The 23,083-nt window shown below is 36.3% G+C and overlaps 1 protein-coding gene across 7 annotated transcripts in view; it reads right to left on the bottom strand.

Annotated features, from left to right (window-relative positions):
- FAT1 (FAT atypical cadherin 1) overlaps nt 1–23,083 on the bottom strand; it is a 108,174-nt gene that overhangs the window by 20,646 nt on the left and 64,445 nt on the right. For 5 of the 7 annotated variants that reach the window (XR_008973627.1, XM_057420396.1, XM_057420397.1 and 2 more), the window contains exons 7-15: nt 22,393–22,461; nt 20,294–20,433; nt 12,268–12,543; nt 11,838–12,048; nt 6,223–10,290; nt 5,475–5,671; nt 3,881–4,034; nt 2,126–2,359; nt 463–852 (exon numbers count right to left, since the gene is read on the bottom strand). Coding sequence is in view for 6 of the 7 variants with exons in the window: in XM_057420396.1 (XP_057276379.1) it covers nt 463–852; nt 2,126–2,359; nt 3,881–4,034; nt 5,475–5,671; nt 6,223–10,290; nt 11,838–12,048; nt 12,268–12,543; nt 20,294–20,433; nt 22,393–22,461 (5,739 nt within the window). In the remaining variant the exon portion in view is untranslated. The remainder of the gene's footprint in view (nt 1–462; nt 853–2,125; nt 2,360–3,880; nt 4,035–5,474; nt 5,672–6,222; nt 10,291–11,837; nt 12,049–12,267; nt 12,544–20,293; nt 20,434–22,392; nt 22,462–23,083) is intronic. The other 2 variants (XM_057420398.1, XM_057420401.1) reach the window with 1 other exon arrangement.

Raw genomic sequence — 23,083 nt, 5'->3', positions numbered from 1 at the left:
TACGGAACAGAATATTCCAACCTCTCTTTAGTGCTGTATCAAACTCCTTTAGAACTAATGTCTTCATGGACTAATAACTAATTTTTCCCATCAATTTAATTTCTGATCTTTTACCACGTCTGGCCACTCATTCTGATTATACAGCTTTTATGAAAAGACTATTATGCTTCCATTATTACAGAACTATGTTTCTCCATCCCCTCTGCCCCCAAGATGGGGAATATTCCAGCTAGGTAACCCTTACTCTTGCCAGCTAAATGAATCTAACCCAAATAACAATAAATAGCGACAGCAAATAAAGTTCCTATTCTACATTTTACTGCACTCCTCTAATGTGTGCTGATAAAATGGGTGAACAGACAGTAGCACACAGATTATACATATTTGGCTGAATTACCGTAAAACAGTATGGCACTATGTGCTTGGTTAGCCTGAAGTATATTCATGGTTGTAATCTGTTACCTGTTGTTGAATCGATGCTGAATTTTCCATGTTCATTGCCACTGACTATTGAGTATGTGATTTCAGCATTGGCTTCAATGTCCCTGCTTGCAGCATAGATCTGGAGAACTTCAGTTCCAACCAAAATGTCCTCTGATACATTTGCACTATATTCCCTGTGCTCAAATACAGGTGGATTATCATTTATATCCAAAACTGAAACTATAAGACTACTTGTTGAAGACAGTCTTCTAGGTAAACCTTCATCTGTAGCCTTCAAAGTTAGAGTGTACACAGCTTGTAATTCCCGATCCAAAGGCTTCTCCAACCGAATTATTCCAGAGAATTCATCAATAGAGAACTGGCCCTCTGCAGAGCTCACCAATGAATAATGGATTTTACGGTTCATCCCTACATTTTGAAAACAATTGCAAAGCATGAAGCAGCCATTAAAGTACACCAACATAATAACAGATCTCATAGTTATAGAAATAAAACATGCATGCTAAATATTACCTTCATGTTAAAAGTAAATTTCAGCGAGAGTTAAAGGCTCTTGTGAAGGACTGAATGATTACTGAAAAGATGTAATCTGATTTAAAAAAATAAGCTGACGCTTCATTGCACTGATTTTCTGCCACATAAAAAATCATGGAGCATGGTTCTGCTTCAGCCACAGTACTAGCTAATATGAAACGATTAGTAATATAAATCTAATTATAACTTACAAACAACAGCATCTGCTTAGCAGGCTTATAAATAACGCAGAAGGATATAGGAGAGTTAGGCTGCATCAAATAACTAGACTCAATACCAGTAAGTTTATTTAAGAACCATGTCCCCAGATTAAGAGAAACATGATTTTTGGCAACCTTCCTGTACACGACAAAGAAATTGAAAGCTTGTAGGCTTCTGGGCCAAGTATTTTGTTCTTCCTGAGCCTCAAAGATCAGTAAAGTGTGAAAACATTTGTCTGATATCTTCCAATTCAACAACCTAGCTTTATCCTAGCACAAAGCAGGTTGTTTGTTTCATGAGACTAAGGCAACAATTAATTAATGCTATTTGATTAATAAAATGATGATATATGGAAATCCTACACCTTTAAAAAAGGTTGTATTCCTTACAAGAAAGCCTAGAGAACAAACTCTTTCTAATGTAGTTTTCAGTTCATGTTTACTTAAATACTTGTAACTACACAGTGAAGATAAAGAGAAAGCAAAAATCTTAACAGGGTAGCATATGAAGAAAGCTGCAATCAATCAGGGTTGTCTTCATGGTATGATCACTGATGGCTAGCCTGAGAAGCACCCATTCAAAAATTTATGAACACACATTACATGAACTGATATGGTTTGATATTCCTTTCACTTATACTAGGAATAAAAGGCTGGGCCTAACATGTTTTAACATTGATAGCTTATCACACTAAAAATGTCCTGGATTTTGTCCCTCTTCCTCCTCTTCTTTTTTGCAGAGACACAAAAGGACTATCATGCAATTCTGTCGCACTTGGAAATCAGGTGTTACATGATTTAGTAGACCTAAATATATCTTTCAGGAATCTAATCCAGCGTGGTACTAAACATTTATCAGTTCTACCGAAAGACTTAACACCTCTCAGGATAAGACTAAATAAATAACTTTGAGACCATGACAAAAGTATCAATCAAAGAATGCATACCTGCATCTCCATCTATTGCCTGCACTCTTGTCAAAAGGGTTTTAGGCTCTGTGTTTTCAAATACTGTAATGGAGTAAGGATCAGCTGTAAACTCCGGGGCATTATCATTCACATCTTCCAGAGTCAGAATAATATTAGATTGGCAGAATCTTCCTCCTCCATCTGTGGCTTTCATTAGAAGATAATAAACTGCTTGCTGCTCACGATCAAGTGGCATTAATGTTTTCAGTTCACCTATAAAGACAGTAACATACATAAGCTGATGCAACTTGCAAGACTTTAGTATCCTAACATTTTCTTCTAAAATCTCTGCACACAGAAAAATGAAAAAAAAATACTTCTTTTGACAATAATTTCATCAGTGGCTAAGTCAGCATCTGTACTGCGCTAATGAGCTGCTCTTTGAGCAAAGAGTGTCAGTGGACTGTTATTTCAGCTTTTCAAGATTAAATACTAAAATCCTCTGCCTTTTTTCCAAAAGCCTCTGGAGCAGAAATTAGCTATAGTAAAACTACCTGATGGTGCAGAAAGGGAGAGAATATATATTCATGCACAAATCCATCTGGTTTTGTGTAAAGAGAATTAAAATATTAGAACTCTGGCTTTAACAAAATTCAAGGTAAAATCCACATGCGATTTTCGTGGGCTATTTAGTTGTGTTCCTTCCACAGCTATTGAGCTGACTCCCCTCCTCTAACATTCAGTAAATGAACAGAACTATTCACACTATCAAATATAACTTACCACTACGGACAAACCTCTGGAAATCTAACAAATACTTTCTTTCCAGAGTGACAGAAAACATGGTGACAGACACAATGTGCAGCCATTGCCTCCTTTTAAACAATTCAAAAAAGTATCCTGAAACACTGTTTATGAGTATTCTCATAAACTCATTTGCCAATCTGAATTTATTAAATAACATGTCATCACAGCACACAGGCGACATTCAAATTGAAAAAAAAAAAAACAAACCACCCAAAACAACAGTGAGAAAGATCATTCTCATTTATTTTGCCACTGAAGTATTCTCATCTCCTTCTCCATATTTCCACTGTATCTTTCTATTTTTCTTATTTTCTTATTCTTACTTTCTTATTTGTATTTTCTTATTTACTTATTTTTTTAATATTGTTTACTACTCCCTTCTACTGCTTGTCTAATGCTGCCTGCAGAGAACAGGATTTTGGCGTTAGCTTTGACTTTGTTATAATCCAGAAGACAGGAATGCCTTGAAAACCAAAGTCAGGCAAGTTAAATGTTATTCTCCTTCATATAATGCTTCTAAAACTGGAGGCACTTTTGGTGTTTAGTATGAAAAGGAAGTTTGTTGCTCCTTCTAACCTCATCCCATTTAATATGACAAACCAAATGCTGACAAAGAGAATCTGAATGAAGATATTTTCAATTATAAACCATTACTGCTATTAGTGAGTATATACTGAATACACAATGAATATAAAAGGTAAAAAAATTTATAGCATACAATTAGTCAAGTCACTTCAACATGGAAGCTTCTGGCTTTAGAACAATTACCGTATTTACTCTTTAGTTCCTCATATATTAAAATACTAGCTTTTTCAATATATTATTAGCATTTGTGTTGTAGAAACTTTTCAAACAGTTATATAATAAAATAACCCTTACTGGAAAGCTTAAAGTACTGACATTTATGTATGTCTTAATGTAATCTTACAACATTCTATAAACTGAGGTGATGATTAGAATTTTGCATAGTGTATAAAGTATTGTTACCTGTGTCTGGAGTGAGTCTGAATTTTTCTGCTCCTGTGCCATGCAGTGTATAAGTAATTTCTGCATTGGAACGAATATCTGCGTCTGTAGCAGATACCTGCATTATCAGTTTGCCAGGAAGTGCATCCTCAGGAACAGAATCAGTGTATAAAGCCTGCAAGATTTTAAAGTTACATTGAAAGACTAAACATATGAAGTAGTAGAGCTTGGAAAGGGATGGGGAAGAAGGAAAGACAGATGAGATAATATCCCATTTGGGTGTCTGGTAACATATGAAATGAAACAGAGGATGAAATACCTGCAAATAAAAAGAATTTCTCATTTTCTAATTAATTAGCTCACATTTGTTAGGTTATTCAGAAAGGTAATTAATACTGCAACCATAGGGACTCCTGAATACCACTGCATAGCTAAGAACTCTAAACACTTGTAACTGATTAACTAATAATTAAATGCATTCCTGTAACAGGAGTTATAAATTTTTGGTAACTGCATCTTTTTCTTTTTTGTAAATTTCTAGGTCTGACTCAATCTAGAAGAAACTGATACCTGTCTTTTTTGTAAGGAATAAAAAGTTTTCAGTTTAATTAAAAACTAAGAAGAAAACAATCCAGAATTTAAAGGCACTACGCACTCTTACACTCATCCATGTCAGGGATGCACAGTAAATTAGAAGGACTGAGCCTTCTAACACCAATATTAACAAAATTGAAAGTCTAAAACCACTGACATACCAGTAGATATAACTGCAGTTGTTTATACGGAGGTAACCAACACAAACTAAAAAAAAACCAAAAGAATTAAATGCTCACTATATACTTGATGCTTCCCAGAACAAGAAAAGATTTCCACCTGCTAACATGAAGTTTGTGTTGAAAGATAGCTATGAAAAGTCCAAATGTGCTAAAGTAAAAAACAAAGAAGCTGACCATGAAAAAGCAGGGCTTTCTCATAAGGCAACTGCACATCTTACATGAGCCCATCTTTCCGGTTTGTGGGGTGTTTTTTTTTGTTTGGGTTTTTTTTTTTTTTCTTCCCATTCTTTGTTTTTCATGTCCATTTGTGCAGACTATCAAATCTGGCATGGTAGATAGCTTTGTAACAGGAAAATGTTTACCGATTACGTATTTTTCGTGCTGTTGAGTGCAGCTGCAGAATAATATTCCAGTCTTTTCAACTCTTTTATCAGAAGAAATGCACAAATACATCAACTAAGTGATGGTATACAGCCTTCTTTGAGACTTCGCTTCCTTCAGAAAATGGAGCATATAAGCTATTATGGCTGCAGCTTAAAACAATTCCGTTTGGAAAAGCATGCATTAACACAGGAGAAACGTACCACAACTCTCCTTATACTCTTCAAATATCCATTAAGTGTTAAAAATACATCAATGAATCGTATTTGAATTTTTATTTATGAAGCCTGCCCATGAAGTAACTTTCCTTTGACAACAGTCTACCTTAATAGTCCAAATTTCTGTTACCAACATAAAAAGAATTGCTATTTGTCAGTATCCTGAGAAGCAATTTCATGAAAATTTCAGATTTTATGTATCGAAGCAGCTGGACATGAAGATACCAAGACTATGCCTACCTTTTCACAAACAGGGCTATTATCATTAGCATCAAGGACTTTAACCTCCACCACAGCTTTAGTTGCAAAGGTCCCATCAGTAGCTGTAATATTTAGAAGGTAATTATCCTTCTCTTCCCTGTCCAAAGGCTTTTTGACATAGACCTTCCATTCATTCTGTATATTTTCAATAGCAAACTGTCCCAAGGGATCACCTCCTGAAATACAAAAAGAAACATTTAATTAAAGAGAGAAATTGCTACTATTACTAGATCAACATTAAGTTATACTTACAGAGGAAAAAAAGGTAAATGCAAATAAGCAACACTCTCTGTGGTGTTACAGGGAAATAGCTTCATTTTCCAGCTAGAAATAATCAGAAGATGCTCATACAATGAACATCTGTAACAACACTGTATCAAGACATATGCTAAAAACTAATAAAAAAACACCATTGGAAATTAATAGCGATTATTTTGTGAAATTTCTTTCATTAGTTAACTCACCACTAATTTAAGTATATTTATAAAATAAAATTTGATATGCAAGTGAACAACAAATGTAGGAAGGCATTTTAAGCAAGGCATACATGAAATGGACAGCCAAAGATCTCTTTTCTAAAACTCTTTTTCCCCCTAAGTTTTTAATGTTCATATTAAGGCACAGACCATTTTTCTTTGAAGCTCTATGGTTTCAAATACTTTTCAATATCTCACATCATTCCAGGACCACTCAAATGATTATTCTGTCATTATTCAAAAAGATTTACCTGTAATGTAATAGAAGACTTGTTTATTGGCTTCTTCTGTATCAGCATCAGTTGTACTCAAGATGGCAATTACCCCATCAGGAGGGTCATCCTCACTGACTGTTCCTTTATATATCTCTGCAGTAAAGCGTGGTGGATTGTCATTCACATCTGTAACAGTAACTTCAATCACAGCCGTAGAAGACAGTTGAACTTTTTCACCCCGATCAGATGCAATCACTGTGACTTTGTATTTGTCTCGTTTCTCATGGTCAAGTTCTTTGAGAGTGGTAACCCAGCCAGTTTCCATGCTCATAGCAAAGGACTCTATAACATCTAGTTCTTGAGAAGGATCCAAGCTGTATGTAACCTGCCCATTGAGCCCAGAATCCAAGTCAGTTCCTTTAATCTGGATGACTCTTGTTCCAGCTGGCATGTTTTCTACAATGAATGCTTCATAAGGATTGGACTCCAAAACTGGTCTGTTATCATTTGCATCTTTTACCTGAATGCTTACCTCTACTGAGGAAACAACTTTATAATCTTCATTTGCATACTGTGCTTGAACTGAGAACTGGTACCATTTAGTTGTTTCATGATCAAGATTCTTATCAAGTTTCAACTGTCCAGTCTGTCGGTCAATCACAAAAAAAGCATCTCTATTGCTTTCAGGAGTGTTCCCTTTAATCAGACTATATACTAAAGTCTGATTATGCTCTGCTTTGATAACATCTATCTCAGTTCCAATTGGAATGTCCTCAGAAACTGTGTAAGAATAAAATGGCTCCGAAAATTTTGGAAGAGGCACTTCTGGTGGGAGTATTCTAGCATAGACAGGAACAACTGACTCTTTTTGGGGGGATCCACCATCAACTGCTCTAACAAAGAAGGTCAGAAACTCATTTTCTAAACCAATTAAGCTTTCTTTTGTAGTAATTATGCCAGACAATGAGTCAATTTCTAAATTCTCTTTAACATTTTCAGACTGTGCTTCAATAGAGTATGTGATATCTGCATTTGTACCCTCATCAGCATCAGATGCCCAGACTTTAACGACAGAAGTACCCCGTGGAACATCAGATCCAATATTTACTTCATACTCTGTCACTCGGAATTGAGGAGCGTTATCATTGACATCTGTAAGTATTACATTAACAGTACAGAAAGCAACTTTTCCCCCTGAATCTTTGGCCATTAAACTAATGGCAATTACTTTTTCTGCTTGTGTTTCACGGTCAAGCTTTTTAGAAGTAAATATCTGTCCTCTCTCATTTGTATAAAACCTATCTTTGGCAAAGTCATTCACAATGTGGTAAGTGATGCGGCCATATGTACCAGAATCTTCATCAGTTGCTTTAACTTCAGTCACTGAAGTATGCAATGGAGCGTTTTCAGCTAGTTCAACCTCATATTCATTCTGGCTGAAAACAGGACTGTGCATATTGGCACTGGTTACAGTTACGTGGACTTGGGCTGAGCTTCTGAAGACCCCATCAGAAACAGACACATTAAGATTATAATGTGACTTTAGTGTCTGTCTGCGTAGGTTTGATATGGTGATAATGCCGGTTTTACTATTAATTACAAAATTCTTCTGGTCATTGCCTGTCAGAATGGAGTATTCCAGCTTGTCAACATCTGAACTATCTGCATCTGATGCTTGCACACATGTCACAAAATGCCCTCGGGGAGCCAGTTCACTAATCTTAGCTTCATAAAGCAACTGGTTAAAAACAGGAGGGTTATCATTGAGATTGGTTACATCAACAGTTACAATGGTATCACTGCTCAATGGCAGCATGCCGCCATCTATGGCCCTTATTAGTAACTTGTGCTGTTTAATTTGTTCATAGTCCAAAGTTCTTGCTGTAAGAATGAGTCCAGTGCTGCTATCTATGTGGAAGTAGTCATGACTTTCACTATTATCCTCAACCAAGTGATAGGAAATCCCCCTGTTTGTTCCAGAATCAGCATCTGTAGCACTCACTTGTACAACAGATGTTCCAATGACAGACGCCTCAGAAAGGGTTGCAGTGTAAGTTTGCTCTGTAAACACAGGATGATTATCATTGATGTCTTCCACTATGATGTCTACAAACACATCAGCGTGGGCCCCTGTTAGGGAGTCTGTTGCTCGAACACTCAGTTTGTAGGCTGGATGAGATTCAAAGTCAAGAAGGGCAACGACATTTATAACTCCAGTGTTGAAGTTGATAGTGAACTGATTGAAAGGATCTCCACCTGTGATGCTGTAAAACACCTTAAGTCCTTCTGGGCTGTTTGCTTGTACATGTACCACAGGACTATGGAGCTGAATGTTTTCTGGTATCTCTGCACTATAGAAAGGTTTTTCGAAAACTGGCATGGCTTTACTCATAACTGTAACTGGGACTGTAACTTCAGCAGAAAATGCAGGGTCTCCTCCATCTTTTGCCACTACTGTGACCAGATACTCCTTGTTTAGTGTATCTGGTTCAAACTTCTTCTTCAGGGAGATTTCACCAGTGGGATCAATTTGGAAATGTTCATGATGTTCTTTGAGATAATAATGCACCTCTCCATTTCTCCCTGTATCTTTATCTACTGCAGTGACACGCTGAATAACATGGCCTACTTCAGAGTCTACTTTAACAACAGCATAATATGGAAGACTGACAAAAAATGGAGCATTATCATTTACATCTTCCACTGTGACTTTAACTACAATGTGTGCAACAACTGATGGTCTATATTCCTCAGTCACTTCTACAACCACATCAAAAGATTCTTGCTGTTCACGATCAAACGGTATTCCTGTTGTTGAAAGGACTCCAGAAGTTGGGCTTATTTTAAATCTGCTGTCTGGATTTAGGATATGGTAAAACAAAGGCTCATTTATTTGATTTCCTATAGCAGTAACAACAGCTATTGTTTTTGCCTCTGTGGAATTCTCCTGCACTGTTGCAGAGTAAGAACTCTGTGCGAACTTCAGCTGGCTTGCCTTGCTTTCTTTCACATTAATTTTTACAGATGCAGTGCTTGCAAATTTGCCATCAGATGCTCTCACTGTTAACTCATATCTGCTTCTTAACTGAGTTGTATTTTGCACTGTTATATCTCCAGTCTTAGGGTTTATTGAAAATTTTTCTCCGATGTTGCCTTCAATAATGGAATAAATTAATTGTGAAAAAATGCCTGAATCAGCATCAGTGGCATTTACGCTGATGACTTCCACGCCTTTATAGGTTGGAACCAACATGGATGTCTCGTACAACTCTCTTGAAAACACAGGAGGACAGTCATTGATGTCAATTACATAAATAGTAACATTAGCTGCATATTCTGCGTATAAATGTGATATCCCCATATCATGTACTTGCACTGAAAAGTGGAAAATATTTGTCTCCTCATAGTCCAGACTCATGACTGTCCAAATGGCACCAGTGCTAGAATCAATGGCAAAATACTTGCGGACAGATGGTTCAACAATTTGATAAACAAGCAAAGCATTAGATTCTTTATCAGCATCTGTAGCTCGAATTACTAATGGAATATTCTTGTCAGTCAGAACCACACTGTTAATTGAAGCTGATTCACTGATGAGTCCTGTATATTCAGCCTGCATAAAAACTGGTGGATTATCATTCTCATCCCGAAGATGTACTAAAACTGTTGCATTAGTGGACAAGCCAGCCATGTTTGTTCCTTGCACAGTCAGAGTGTAAACAGGCAAAGTTTCAAAATCAAGTACCTTCTGAGAAACAATGACACCGGAGTTTGGATTGATAGCAAAGGCATCACCTATATTACCATCTTTTATTTCAAAGACTACAGAAGACTGACTGTATGCTGTAACAATTCCAACAAAACTACCAATGCTGGCACTTTCACTGATTTCTGCAGAATATTCTTTGGCTGTGAATTTTGGTGAGGCATTATCAGAAACCGTGACAAAGATATGTACAGAGGTCACTTCACTCAGTGGAGGATCTCCTTTGTCTGTAGCTTTTACCATCAGGTTGTATTCTTCCTGGTTACTACGATCTAATTCCTTTGCAGTTCTAATCATACCCAAAATGGGATCTAAAGAGAAGGAATTTCCAATATTCCCTGTGAAGAAAAAGAAAGTAATTAAGAGGTATACAGAACTTCAAGGATGATTGTTTATTTAGCTAAATACTAAAAGAGAGAACACACTGAATAGTAAAGTTTCTTAGTTTTGTTTGATAAACATTTGTTAGCCTCTCTAGAAAGCTTTCTGTTATCGAGAGCAGTAATTCTAAGTTTGTTTGTGGAAACATTACATAAACCAGTTAGCAAATCTATCCAAGCCTTGAAAATAAATGGAGAAAAATGGTTTAATTTTCCATTAAGAAAAATTAAAAAGATAAGTATTTTTCAGGTTTCAACATTATAAATTCTGTATTTTCTTCAAATTATCTTTGTCACTTGGTTCATGTATAAGCCAAATAAAATACCTACTGAAGCTGAAATAGAATTATACTCAGAAATTAACATTAGTGCAATGCAAGTTACATTTTATAATCTAAAATAAGTAGACTGCTTTGAAAAAAGGTGCTTTAATGAATTCATACTTGGCAACCTTAGTTGCTTATGCAAGTATTGTTTAAATCACTGCTTCAAAAATAAACTTCCTGAATTGGACCAATAATTACCTCTTTCCTAGCTTCCTATTAACACATAGGGAAGTTACTCCCTGTGATAGTATTAGAAAAAAAAAACCAAAACTACCCTCTGAGGGTTAGCACCTGCCATTTGATAAATGCCTGTTTTCTGTGCATTTTCAAATATATAGCTGAACTATACTGCATACAATATTCAGTTCATGTACTAACTACTGCATACAATATTCAGTTCATCTACTAACTATGGCAAGACTTACATTTTACTTCCTTAAAAAAAACACATTACTAAAGCCATGTTCTCAGCACGGAAAAAAAATCATTAAGAACTTCTGAGTAGGCAAGGGGGGGGTGGGGTGGGGTGGGGTGGTTTTTTGTTTGGGTTTGGTTTTTTTTTTTAGTGGAGGCTCTAAACATAGTGGTATTCTTAGAATATCCCAATACAAATCTAAGCAGCCATTACAAGCATTTAAGGAATGTTCCTTCCATATGCTTAGAAAATCAATTATAATGCTTTTACCACTCAGTAGATCACAGTCCTGTAAACCAAACCTCATAAGTCTTACATTTATTCACACACAAAATTAGATGAATGGAAGAAAGCACTTGTCTCAGGCTCTTACTCTTTCTATGAAACCCTTGCTTTGCTTATGCCACAGAACATCGCTTACATTACCAAAAAAGAATGCTTTTTAGATCTGATTTTAATGCTCCTGTAATTTCTAAAGAACACTCCCCTCTTAAGGGTTGAAAGGTAGTTTTTTCTTCTACTACTACTAAAATGTTCTAAATGTATCTAAAGGATAATACAAATAGCTAAGGGAGGGAGATGACTATTTGCCATTGTAGTCTTCTTTTAAATGCTGAGGCTGTATCTTAAATACCTCTCACAGAATACAACAGGTACACCTGTAGTTCCTTCTTTTTTATAGCTATTTTTAACATGCCTACAGTTGAAATAAAGTATCAGCAAGCATAGTTTCAAATAAACTGAAGATGTAATAGTCAATATACCTGATTCAATAGAGTACACAATTTCTGCATTTTTTCCTTTGTCCTTATCTAATGCTGTAACTTGAAGTACTGCTGATCCAACAGCTGCTGACTCGTACACCCGTCCTTCATTGGAAGAGCTGGTGAACCATGGAGCGTGATCATTTGTGTCACTAACATTAATGATGATTCTAGCATAGTTGCGCTTTACAGGGACATCTTGGTCTCGAACCTGAAGCAGTTAGCATATTACTAGTAATTAGCACTGTTATTTTAGTAGTTCATCAAATATTCATAATAATTCAAGGTTTAATCTGTACCAATCACAGAGACAAAGACTGCACACAAATTAAACATACAAATAAATGCTTTAATTAAGGGGACAAATTCAAAAGACATTAAAAAAGATCTGTTTGTTACTGGCTACAGAATATAATTTGTGTTTATTTACCATTATTGTAAGAATATGCTGGTTCATGGTCTCATGATCCAGTTTTTCTGAAGTATAAAGACAGCCAGTTCCAGGGTCCAGACGAAATTTTTTAAGACTGATGGGATCAGTGCTGCCCTGAATAGTATAAATCAGTTTATTCTTCTCATCTCTGTCTGTGGCACTGACTTGCAGAATTTCTGTCTCTGGCATGGTGTCTTCAGGTATAACAACTTCATATTTTGAAGCAGAAAACCGAGGCCTATGATTATTTGTGTCTATAACTTTGATGTACACCTGAAATGATACAATGGGAAGGGGGAAGAATTGATGATACTTGGGAAACAGAGATGAAAAGAGGACATTTTATTAAAAATCAGACCATAACACTGAAATAATTCCACCTCAAGGCAATCTTTCTTTCAGGGACAGGATAAGATCTAAGAGGTGTAGAGAAGAAGAATCTCACTAAACCTGTATCTGCCTCACCTTTCCCAAAGTCAAACCAGAAATCTATACAATCAAAAATACCTTAGGTAAGGTATCTTGAAGGGAATTATTTTTGTCTAAAGCATGATGAAAAAGAACTTATCAGTAATTTTGGAATAAAACCAAGAAAAATAAAATTATCTCAGTCTGGGTTCCAGGGTGGGTAAAATTCTTTTTATTTGTGCAAATTTGGAATTCTAAGCAATGCTTTCCAAGGCAGTGGATACACTGTACCTCCCCTTGCTCTCATGTGGAAGCAATCTTCTTTCATTCCTTACATTTCCAAGTCCAGGCAAGAACATAAAATTGTGGAATTCCCACGAAATTATATTATTTCAAAGAACCACAGGTATTGCTTGCTCTTCTTCAACAATTTAGCTCAATCTCTGCATAGGTAATTGGTCACACCATTTTTCTGGAGTTACAGTTAAATTAACTTTGATGCTTCAAATTGTGCTTTCCCACAGAAATTCAGCTGGGTTCACTTATGTGCTATGCAGGCAATGATCTCTTTGAATCATAATGTTCACTGAAACCACACAATATCCCTGCACACCACTTGCCCTTCACAGCACTGAACTCTTGTACAGAAAGAGTAAGACACTCAGCCACCATCCTGTTCCATCAGCAGTGATAATGTTAAACAAGCAACAGTAATGCAGAGGAGCTGGCAGGTAGGCAGCAAAGCCCCCAGAACACATGGCTAAATTCAAGTTCTTTATGTGTTGCACATACAGCCATGCTTTTAGCCACTCAAAGGTTAGCTGCATTGTATAAATTAACTGCCATCAACACATGTTTAAAAGTACTTATCAAAAGTGGGTTAGATTACTCTTTGGAGATACTTATCGTTTCCCATTGATAGCTGGTAGAGTCTAGAAATAAAATATAATGCAGTAGAAATCAGATTAGATGAATCCTGATGGTGGTAAGTAATAAAGAAATGTCATGCATTTTGCTACAGGAAAAGAAAACTTCCTCAACTTCAACCTTGCAAAACTAGAATCTTATGTTAAAACTTTTACCAAGGAAAAACAGATGCTGAGTGTATCAACAGGAGTCATACTGAGTCTTCTCAAAAAGTGGGATATTGCCCACTCTGGCACCTGAAATAACTGTCACCAGAAAGACTGTTTACACTGACAGTTTTACCTGGATAATATTAAAAGAACAGATAAGCATATAAAACGGAATATAGGAACAGAGTTGAGGTGACAGATGTGGAATCTCAAGTCAGAAGACACATATGGAATAAAAAGCCAGGTAAGGAACAAAAAGGGATTTAAGTTTGTAAGTTTATTCGAAACAATCCGTTATTTAACAATGCCACCAGGAAATATAAAGAGCAATCAAGGAGAAGGAAAGCCCATACCAGATTACAATTTTGCCTCAGTCTTATTCACCAAGAACAATAGGGAGCATGACCCTGCACAAAACAAACTAAAAATGAAACACTGCAAAGCAGTGATGCTGCAATAAACCTCTAAGTGGACACAAATCACCAAGATGGGAGCCACTCCCAGGTTCTGCTGGACTGCAGGATAAAAAAACCACAAAACTGAAAAACCCCATGATAATCCTCCTAATATAACACACTGTTAATAACACTGAGCTCCACCTCCAGAGCGCCAGTCAGGGTGGAGAGGGAAGCACACATATGTATGTGTGGACACACTGGTGTGTGCACACACACGTGCCTTTAACTTTTTTAGCAGGTGTAGTCCTAAGCATTGCAGGTCTCTGAGCCATAATCCAATACATGGTACCTTTAGGGAAATATTCATAAATGTTGGTAGTTTTTTAATATTTGAAACAGTCTGACAGGATAAATGCAAAACTGCAGAGGAAAACTCTGCCTACCACCTAGATTTCCTAGAAAATGCAAGAAATAGGAAATGAACTAATCATTTGGCACATTGATAAAAATCCTTGCAAGATGTTGCTATGGAAACTAAGGAGTTTGGTTTTGTCATGAATTAGAAACTGATTAAAGGAACAGAGTTGGAACAAATATTGATTTTTAGTGGGGAGAAAAATCAATGGTAGGTGATCTAGGACACATATTAGGTCAAGTTTTTAAATACATTCACTAATAAAATCAAGCAGAAAATGAACAGCAAGAATCAAAAGAACATGACCTTAAATATGCAATTCTTTTATCATAAGCACAGTTGTTGGTTTAAATCCTGTATAAATAAAATACATTTTAAGGCATCTTGGAAGAAGAAATATGGAAGGGTCCAATGCAGTCAGTCACTGAGCATTTTAGTAAAAACAGATGCTCACGGAACACTGGTGCTCCTGAATATGAAAAATGAAACCAAACGAAGATAGTCAACAAATAAAAAAAAAAGGAGGTGGGGACCTGAAAACCCCAAACCTCAACACAAATAAAACTACAGAAATATTTTTGTATAAATAAAAGGTTAAAAGACTGTATACAATTACAACACTTAATTAATGGATACTATGCTTTCAAAATGAACACACTGACAATTTTTTAAATCAATTCCCACTCTCTCGAAAGATTATTAATTTCACACTCAGAATAGCAGTAAGTGAAAAGAGAAAGTGTCAAATTTTATAGATTTAAATAAAACCTGCTGTTTAAGCTCATACCTATTTCCCCTCTGATAATGTTTCTTTACACCCCTCTGCAGACTCTGGTGGATAAGGTTGATGTGAATTGATGGGCACCCTTTTGATAACTCGGCTAACTGCATGCTGGTCTGTTTTAATAAGGGAAGCAGCAGGCATGGGGCAAGGAATTACTCTCCTCTATTTGATACTCACTGGTGGGACTCTAGATCCACTAGAGTTTTGGACACTTCAGTCCAAAAGAGATCCTGACAAACTTAAACCCAGTGAAGGCCTACTAAAATCAATGGGGATCTAAAAGCTCTCCATCCACTGTGTAAAGGGAGTGCTGCTGGAAAGAAAGCCAGACTCTTCTCAGAGATGCACAGTGAAAGGACACTCCCAAGCTCCAATAAGGGAAAATACAGAAAGCCTAAGAAAAGAATATTTTTCAAGGAGGGTTGTTAAACACTAATGTAAAAGCAGGTCCAAGGAAAAGCTGCCATGCCCTGTCATCCCAGGTACTTAGAACCTGACAAGTCCCTGAGCAACTTGATCCAGCTTTGCAATCGGCACTACTTTAAGCAGGAGTTTTAACTAGATGAACTCCAGCAGCTCTTTCCTATCTAAACTGTTAAATAAATGCAGTAAGGAAGCGCTACTTTCAAGACAGGGACTGTTACCAATGTTAAGTGACAGGTGTTAGATGTGCATTTTCCTTTTAAATGTAAAAGGATCAAATTTTCATACAAAATTGTTAAGGCCTTCATATTACATGAAAGGCACCTGAAGTAATAATATTAAGTGCAATTTTAAAGATTGACACAGAAGAATACGGGTTTGCAAACCTGAGAAAAAAGTACAAGAGCTTGTGTTATTCTAAAGTAACATGTATAATACAATAAAACCAGCTATTGAGCATTTCTCAATGAAATCATGAGATTAAATTTAAATGAAATAGACTATCTCCTAAGAAAGAAGTTGCACATTAAAAGAGCACACTACAGAAAAGTTTAACCTTACTGGAACATGTGATCTCCAAAACAACAATGGTCTGGAACTGAAAAAACTTGACTTGTCTTGCAGAGCTATACAAGGACTGTGTTGCACAACTGCTCTCTATTCACAGATCTCATGGAGAGCAATATAGCCTGGCTACACAGACAGAGAACACAGCAGCCCAGGATTATTTAGGGGAAGTATTTGAGCTCTACTAATTAATTGATAGGTAAAACCTAAATTTCCATAGGAAAGCATTAATTACTAGCAGCCTATAGCAGAGAGATGTGCTTTGACAAAACATACTCAGTTTTTAATATCTGAACTTGTTCCTTTGGACTGTTTTAATCTAATTTTTCATTTGCTGATTCTATGTGGAATTTAAAATCTCCTCCTCTCTCCATTCATAATTATACTTACATTGATATGTTTATAATATTTTATATAAACAAAAAAGTTATATTATCCAGAGATAATATAACTGAATTCCAGCTCTAAAATGACTCTGTGGAGCAGTGTGGTGATGGCAACCAAAAATACACATTTAATCAATGAAGAATATTCAGTCCTTCATTCCCAAAACATAATATCCATATGCATTTTGCATAAAGCAAGATTAAATATTCTGCAACAGCACAGCAAAAGGTAAAATCCTGCAATTACCTTTAAACCATCTTAAGTAATACTTCTGGCAAAAAAAGAAAAAAAATGATAGACTTAGCAATGACTGCAAGGGGCTACAGCTAGAAACAGGATATTCATTTTTCGTTTCCCCCAAAATGCAACTCAATAGTTCATATATTGCCACTTACAGCCTGTCAATAGCCTTTTCTATTTCAGACAAAAAGAGAATAAAATAAAAACGTAAGTACATCGAGTTATATTTTTAATGATACTCCTTCCTAGTATGACACTAGTAATCTCTAACATCATCTGTCAAACACCACTACTGTAGGCCTGGAATTTGTTTGCCCTTGCTTTGCATCATGCATTTGGCATTTAGATGGATGCAAAAATCTAACAGACTCCACGCCTACTACTGCTGTATTTTTCAAAAAAGCTATTTAACTGAAGTCCTGAAGGAGTCAAATGCTCTACAGATGTTAATGGCCTGAGGCCAGCAAATGCCTTCTAGTTTAAAGTCAGATTCAATACATTGCTTTCACATAATAAGATTTTCTTTTCTTGTCCCCCTCCCCAATGTCTTGAAAATGTAATTTCCTTTTTCAAATTAAATGTAAAATTATTTAAACTGCTGTTAATCAAGGTCTGTTAAATTGTTTACTGTGTTTCCAATGTTTACAGCAATTACTTTGTAAGCTAAAAGCTGTGTGTATGGCATATTGTTGCGCCTAATGTATGCACTCAGTATGCAGAACTTTTTTGCCTGTCACTCCATTTTAACTGCTCTCAATTTATCAGCTTTCAGAAGAATCCAACACCACATCAACACTCAAACTGTAATCATTATTATTTCAGCAGTGAGTAATGGAATTTACACACTGGCAGCCATAAATCATACCTTCAACTTGGATTTCCTAACAACATTTTTAAATTCCCTGAAGTTAAGCCTCATCTGAAATGCATCTTCTCAACAATAGCCCTGAAGGCTACCTTAACAGAGTAGTCCATTTGGGTGGGCCAGAAGTTACAGGGGAGATAAGAGAATCAGTTAAAATCAGGAGTTTCTTCATGCATCAACAATTGTAGAGTTTGAACTAATCAATGCTCCTCCATCTATATACCACAGTAATGTGAGACTCAAAACAGCAAGAGCATTACTTGTATTTATGCCACCAGAAGGGGAAAAACGAAGACAACGCGAAGGAAGTCTTTGTGCTCTCCTGTAACAGAAACCACAGCCTCTAATCCTGCCAACTCTAGCTGAGAGGAAAGACACGAAAGAAAATCATGCAAAAAACAATCAGAGACAGTAAATTTGAGACTACTACTCCAATTCTTGTGCAGAAGATTGCTGTGGTAAATGTTGATATTGTTCACTCAGCTTTACAAAATTCTAAAATAACAAATTCATTTAAAGAAATTGGACAAAAGCTACACTGTGCACTTCAAGAATCACATAACCCAGAGGAAGAGAAGGGGTGAGGGTTAAAGTATTTTTGTGACCTTCCAATTCTTGGTTGTTCTAGAAGACAAAGCAGATTATGGTTGAACTGTGACAGCTCAGGACGCCTGCACAAATTCAGCTATATAAGCAGCAACACTGGATAGAATATCTGTAGTCATCAAGACCAAATATTCAGCCTTTACTAGCCCCCAGGCTACCTCAACACACTCTGCATGGTGGCATTTTTGACTGCATTCTTGGGGCTGGGGAGAGTGGGTGTGGAAAGCCTACTGCTGTCTTTCTCACTTTCCTGGCAAAAGGAATTCTCTTTAGCCAATTTGGATTTCTTTCATTATTTCTTTCTCTCTCCCCATCCCCCATCCCCCCCCCCCCCCCCCCCCAAGTAATTGATGCCTTTTATCCAGCATTCTGTAATTACTAGAAATGAATCTGCTCAGTATTTTTACTACAACTAGGCAATAAATTTAAAGAAGGATTCTCCAAACCTTTCATGGTGTTTATCAGCACCAGAAGCAATGGCACCACAGCTATGATAGCTGCAAGTTCTGACTGGGGGACATGTTGTTGTGTTTGGAGATTTATGGTCTAGAATATCACTGTCAACTGTCACCATTAAAGGAAAAGGCAGCTCTCAGAGGAAACTGCTAACTCTGCAATCCTCTACTATTGAATTTAGTCTACTTGACCTATCAAGCCTCTAGACTTTCAGCCAGCTCAATAAAGATGCTGTTTCAAATCCTAAACATTGACAAGAAACATCTTTCCCTCTGGCCAAAAGGAGGAAGACAAGATATAAGGCATTAGAAAAGATGTCAGGAAACCATGCATACTGCACAAGAGTTCAACAAGAAATTGCATTCATAACACAGATTTCCATTACAGAAAAGACAGCAGTAACCTACTTATTACTCATTGAGGTCCTGAGGGGTAGATCAGTGACAGGGGTAGGTAAGAAAGACACATCACTGTCTCAATCCAATAGTCTTAAATCAGTAAATAGTTTTCTTTCTGTTTGCAAGAAAACTGGAGCCTGTCTAAGCTCCTGGCTCCATTCACAATCAACCTCAGCTAAACCTTACTTCCAAACATACTCAAGGTCTGGGTGGGGAAAACAAACTAGATGAGAAAAAACAGCAGAAATACACATCATAACCTACTTTACTACAAGTTATTTCCAGTAGTGTCACAAAAGGCTTCTGCCTCAAAGTGAACTTACTAGTTCAACTGAAAATAACTGCCACCACTATTAAAACTTAGTAAAGAGGTAATTTGAAAAGATTTGGTTTGTCTAAGATTGCTGCTATCTGGACAGTGTTTAACAATCTCTACCTTCACTGAAGCTACAAGAAAGTACTCAGAAATATACACAGAGATGGTATCACCTAAACCTTGCTTCTGTATGTACACTATACAGAAGGAGCAGCTCAGTTTCATAAAATGGTACTTGTACATTGTACTGTCATTCACAGATCTTGGGTGGAGAGAACCAAGCAACCTTAAAATGGTTGTCTTTTAAATTTCAAGTGAAGTAACCATATTATTTGGTGATTCTGGGGGAGCTGGATAAAGAGAAATAATCCAGATAAGAAGTATTAATCCTTTTCTTGTGAATAAATCATGCAAGGAAGGGTTTAGTTTATGTTTTAATTTATTTAGCTCATGTAGGAACATGATACAACTTAAAAGCTGCTGATTCAGACTACAGCATAGGAACACATAACCTTCCACCTGGACTGCCAAACATGTCTCCAAGAATATAAGAATCCACTTTTCTTTCAGAGTCACAAACCTATATAAAAAAAATTCATTGTCCAGGGAGAAAATGCAATACCCTCCCCACCCCCCAGCTACAAATTCCTTCTTCTATATGTGCTTCATTAGGAAGTCCATTACCTGGGTGCTGATAGATCTGGTTCCATCTGTTGCCTCTACTGTCAAGTTGTAATTTGACTTCTGTTCTGCATCAAGAGGTCTAGCGACAATGATAGTTCCAGTACCCTTGTCCACATCAAATCGACTGTCATAGTTGCCACCTTGTTCAGGAAATTGGGAGAGGAATAAGTTCATAAAACACAGCACTGTTTCATTGTTTTCATGTATGATCATGGTCTGTCTTCAAATGCTTAATGAAGGTGGAGCTATACACACATATATATACACACTTATTTTAAAACTTTTTTTTTTTTATTTTTCTGATAATGTGATATGCTCCTACTTACAGATATTTAAAACTACATAGTTTTGGACAAAGCTGATTTGTCTGGCTCATGGAAAGTTAGCAGGTGGATCCTTAGCAAGATTCTCCACTTTTTTTTTTTTTTAACCAGAATTTAAAGATTTCAAATAGCAGGAAACTGAGAATTACTGTGTGAAATTTGATAGCTTCTTTCTAGCAGACTGCCAGGCTAATTAGGGGAAAAAACTACTTTGTAAGAAATTTAATGAAAATCCCAAATCATTACACAGTCAAATTTGTGTCTTTTGGATAAGAGCAAATTACTATAATCATATATGACTATGGATAAGGTTAAAAAAGCTACAGTACTTGAAAGGATTCTCATCTTAATGCCAAGTATCTGAAGAACTCACTATCTTATGCCTACTGAGATAAGCAGGACACAGACGAGCGCTAAATTTTAAATGTCCAGTGTTTAAATGTGGACAAGCTCCTTCTCTGAAGCAAATTATCTTAACTCCCCTTGTGAAACTTTTAAATTAGCATTTGAAATAGTTAAATAACTGTATAGAGCAATAGGTACACTTAACTGTTTAAACATTTAATTGATCATCATCATGCCACCCCAAGCAGACTGTCATGAGAATACAATGTCCATTAAGTCCAAATATTGTTAGCAATGATAAATACTGCCATTTAACTACAATTGCTTTAGACCTCTCAATAAACTGCCTGAAATAGAGAAATCAATTTTTATTTGGTCAAGCCAGTGCTAGATATGGCAAACCAATTTCTCCTAATTATGTGCATGTGTTTTTCTAATTATGTTTTACAAGGATAGTGTTCAGATATCCAAGTGCCTTATTATTTTTTTAAGAGTTTTTACATGTTATGCTTTATAAATCACTAAATGCCTTTTGCAAAAAGCCAAGACTAGAAGTGAGAGGGTGAAGTTCCAAAGGCTGCAAATTTATACTTAATTCAAGAAAGAACAGCAATTACTGAAACAGGCCCCCATTCACATGTAAAAAGGAATTCACCTTTATAAGGTCCCATTGCATGACAGACATATCAGTTTAGGAAAGATGGGCTGGATTCTGCTTCAATGGATTTAAGATATTTGATGACAAAGATAATTCAATCTTCCTAGTTTCATTGAAAGCCAGTTCCTTTAACTGGCCCATCAGTAGTTTCTGAATCACACAAATGGATATGAGCTGGACAGCATAAAAGGCAGCCACTTTTTAAAATTTATTTTTCATTTTTTTAACAGGTGTATATGCAATTCTTTTAATGGGCTTTGTGCAAGACAGCAGCTTCAGAAAGCGAGTTTTATAGCTGGCATGCAATACCAGTTACCCACGTCTCAATGAAGTCATCTCCATTTTAAGGGAAGAGTAGGATGAATGAATATGAATCTGTTCATTCCGTTTCCCTGATACAAAGACCAGCTCTATAACCAACTTTTTTTGTTTGTTTGTTTTGTTCCTTATCAAGGAAATCACGAAGATCTTGCCTGATTTTTGTAGTAGTGTTGACATCTGGTAATCCGTTGAAGCAGAATTCAACCCAAGCTTCTGCATCTGGTACACGGAAAGTGTAACAGCACCAGTTTTGGCCAAAGCCAAAACTGGATGCTCTGAATTGATGCTGTATAAATGTAATGATGACAAAACAAAACAAAAACGAACCTGTCACAAATGCAACCGTGAGCACTTTGATTTCCGAAGGGTTAATAAAATAAATATTTTATAAATGTACGCTTTCATTTCAGATCTCATAATCTGGTAATAAATTATGTGATCTCAGCAGATACCTTCTGCTGTACAGTTCAGGTCACAAGCCATCTGAAAGATGTAAAATACTTCACTAGCAAGCTTGTCTCCTGGCTCAGCCAAAAAGAAAGAAAGCATGGAAAGCAAGCACAGAACACAAAGGAAAGCTGTCAATCAAATTAATTCATGCTATTAGAAACAGTAAAAGAGGGCAGTAAAGAGACTGCCTGTAAGAGTAGCCAATAACTTCACAACATGATCACATATCAAACTTTCTGAAACAGTTTTACTAAGAAAGCAGTCAAAATAAAATGGTTTATTTTACAGCGCATGGACAAGTTCTGCTCTTTCCCCTTACAGAGTTTATGTTTCTTTTTAAAAATAGCAGAAAATGTCATCTATTTTCTGTGCTAAGCATACAATAAAAATTCTCTAAATGTCCAAATTGTGTTGCATGCTTAGAAGGAGCAAATCAAAATCATACTATCATCAGAATTCTGTTCAGATGTACATACTGTTCAGAGTGCACAGCAACTGAATACAACTAAAAGACAACAGAAAAGTACTTCCCCAATCTAATTAACAAGTTTTTCTAATAAGAGACCCCAGGAAATGTCATTTGCTGTATCACAGTATCACACAGTATGCTAGAGATTGGAAGGGACCTCAAAAGATCATCTAGTCCAATCCCCCTGTACTCTCTGGAAACTCTCAAGACCTTCTATCTACTGT

Source organism: Pezoporus wallicus, unplaced genomic scaffold (genome assembly GCF_028554395.1).
Source record: "Pezoporus wallicus isolate ANWC-B61680 ecotype Strahan unplaced genomic scaffold, APGP_CSIRO_Pwel_v1 contig_5552, whole genome shotgun sequence".
Lineage (NCBI taxonomy): Eukaryota > Metazoa > Chordata > Aves > Psittaciformes > Psittacidae > Pezoporus > Pezoporus wallicus.
Note: the sequence above shows the minus strand (reverse complement) of the source record. Positions and strands in the feature narration are given on the sequence as shown.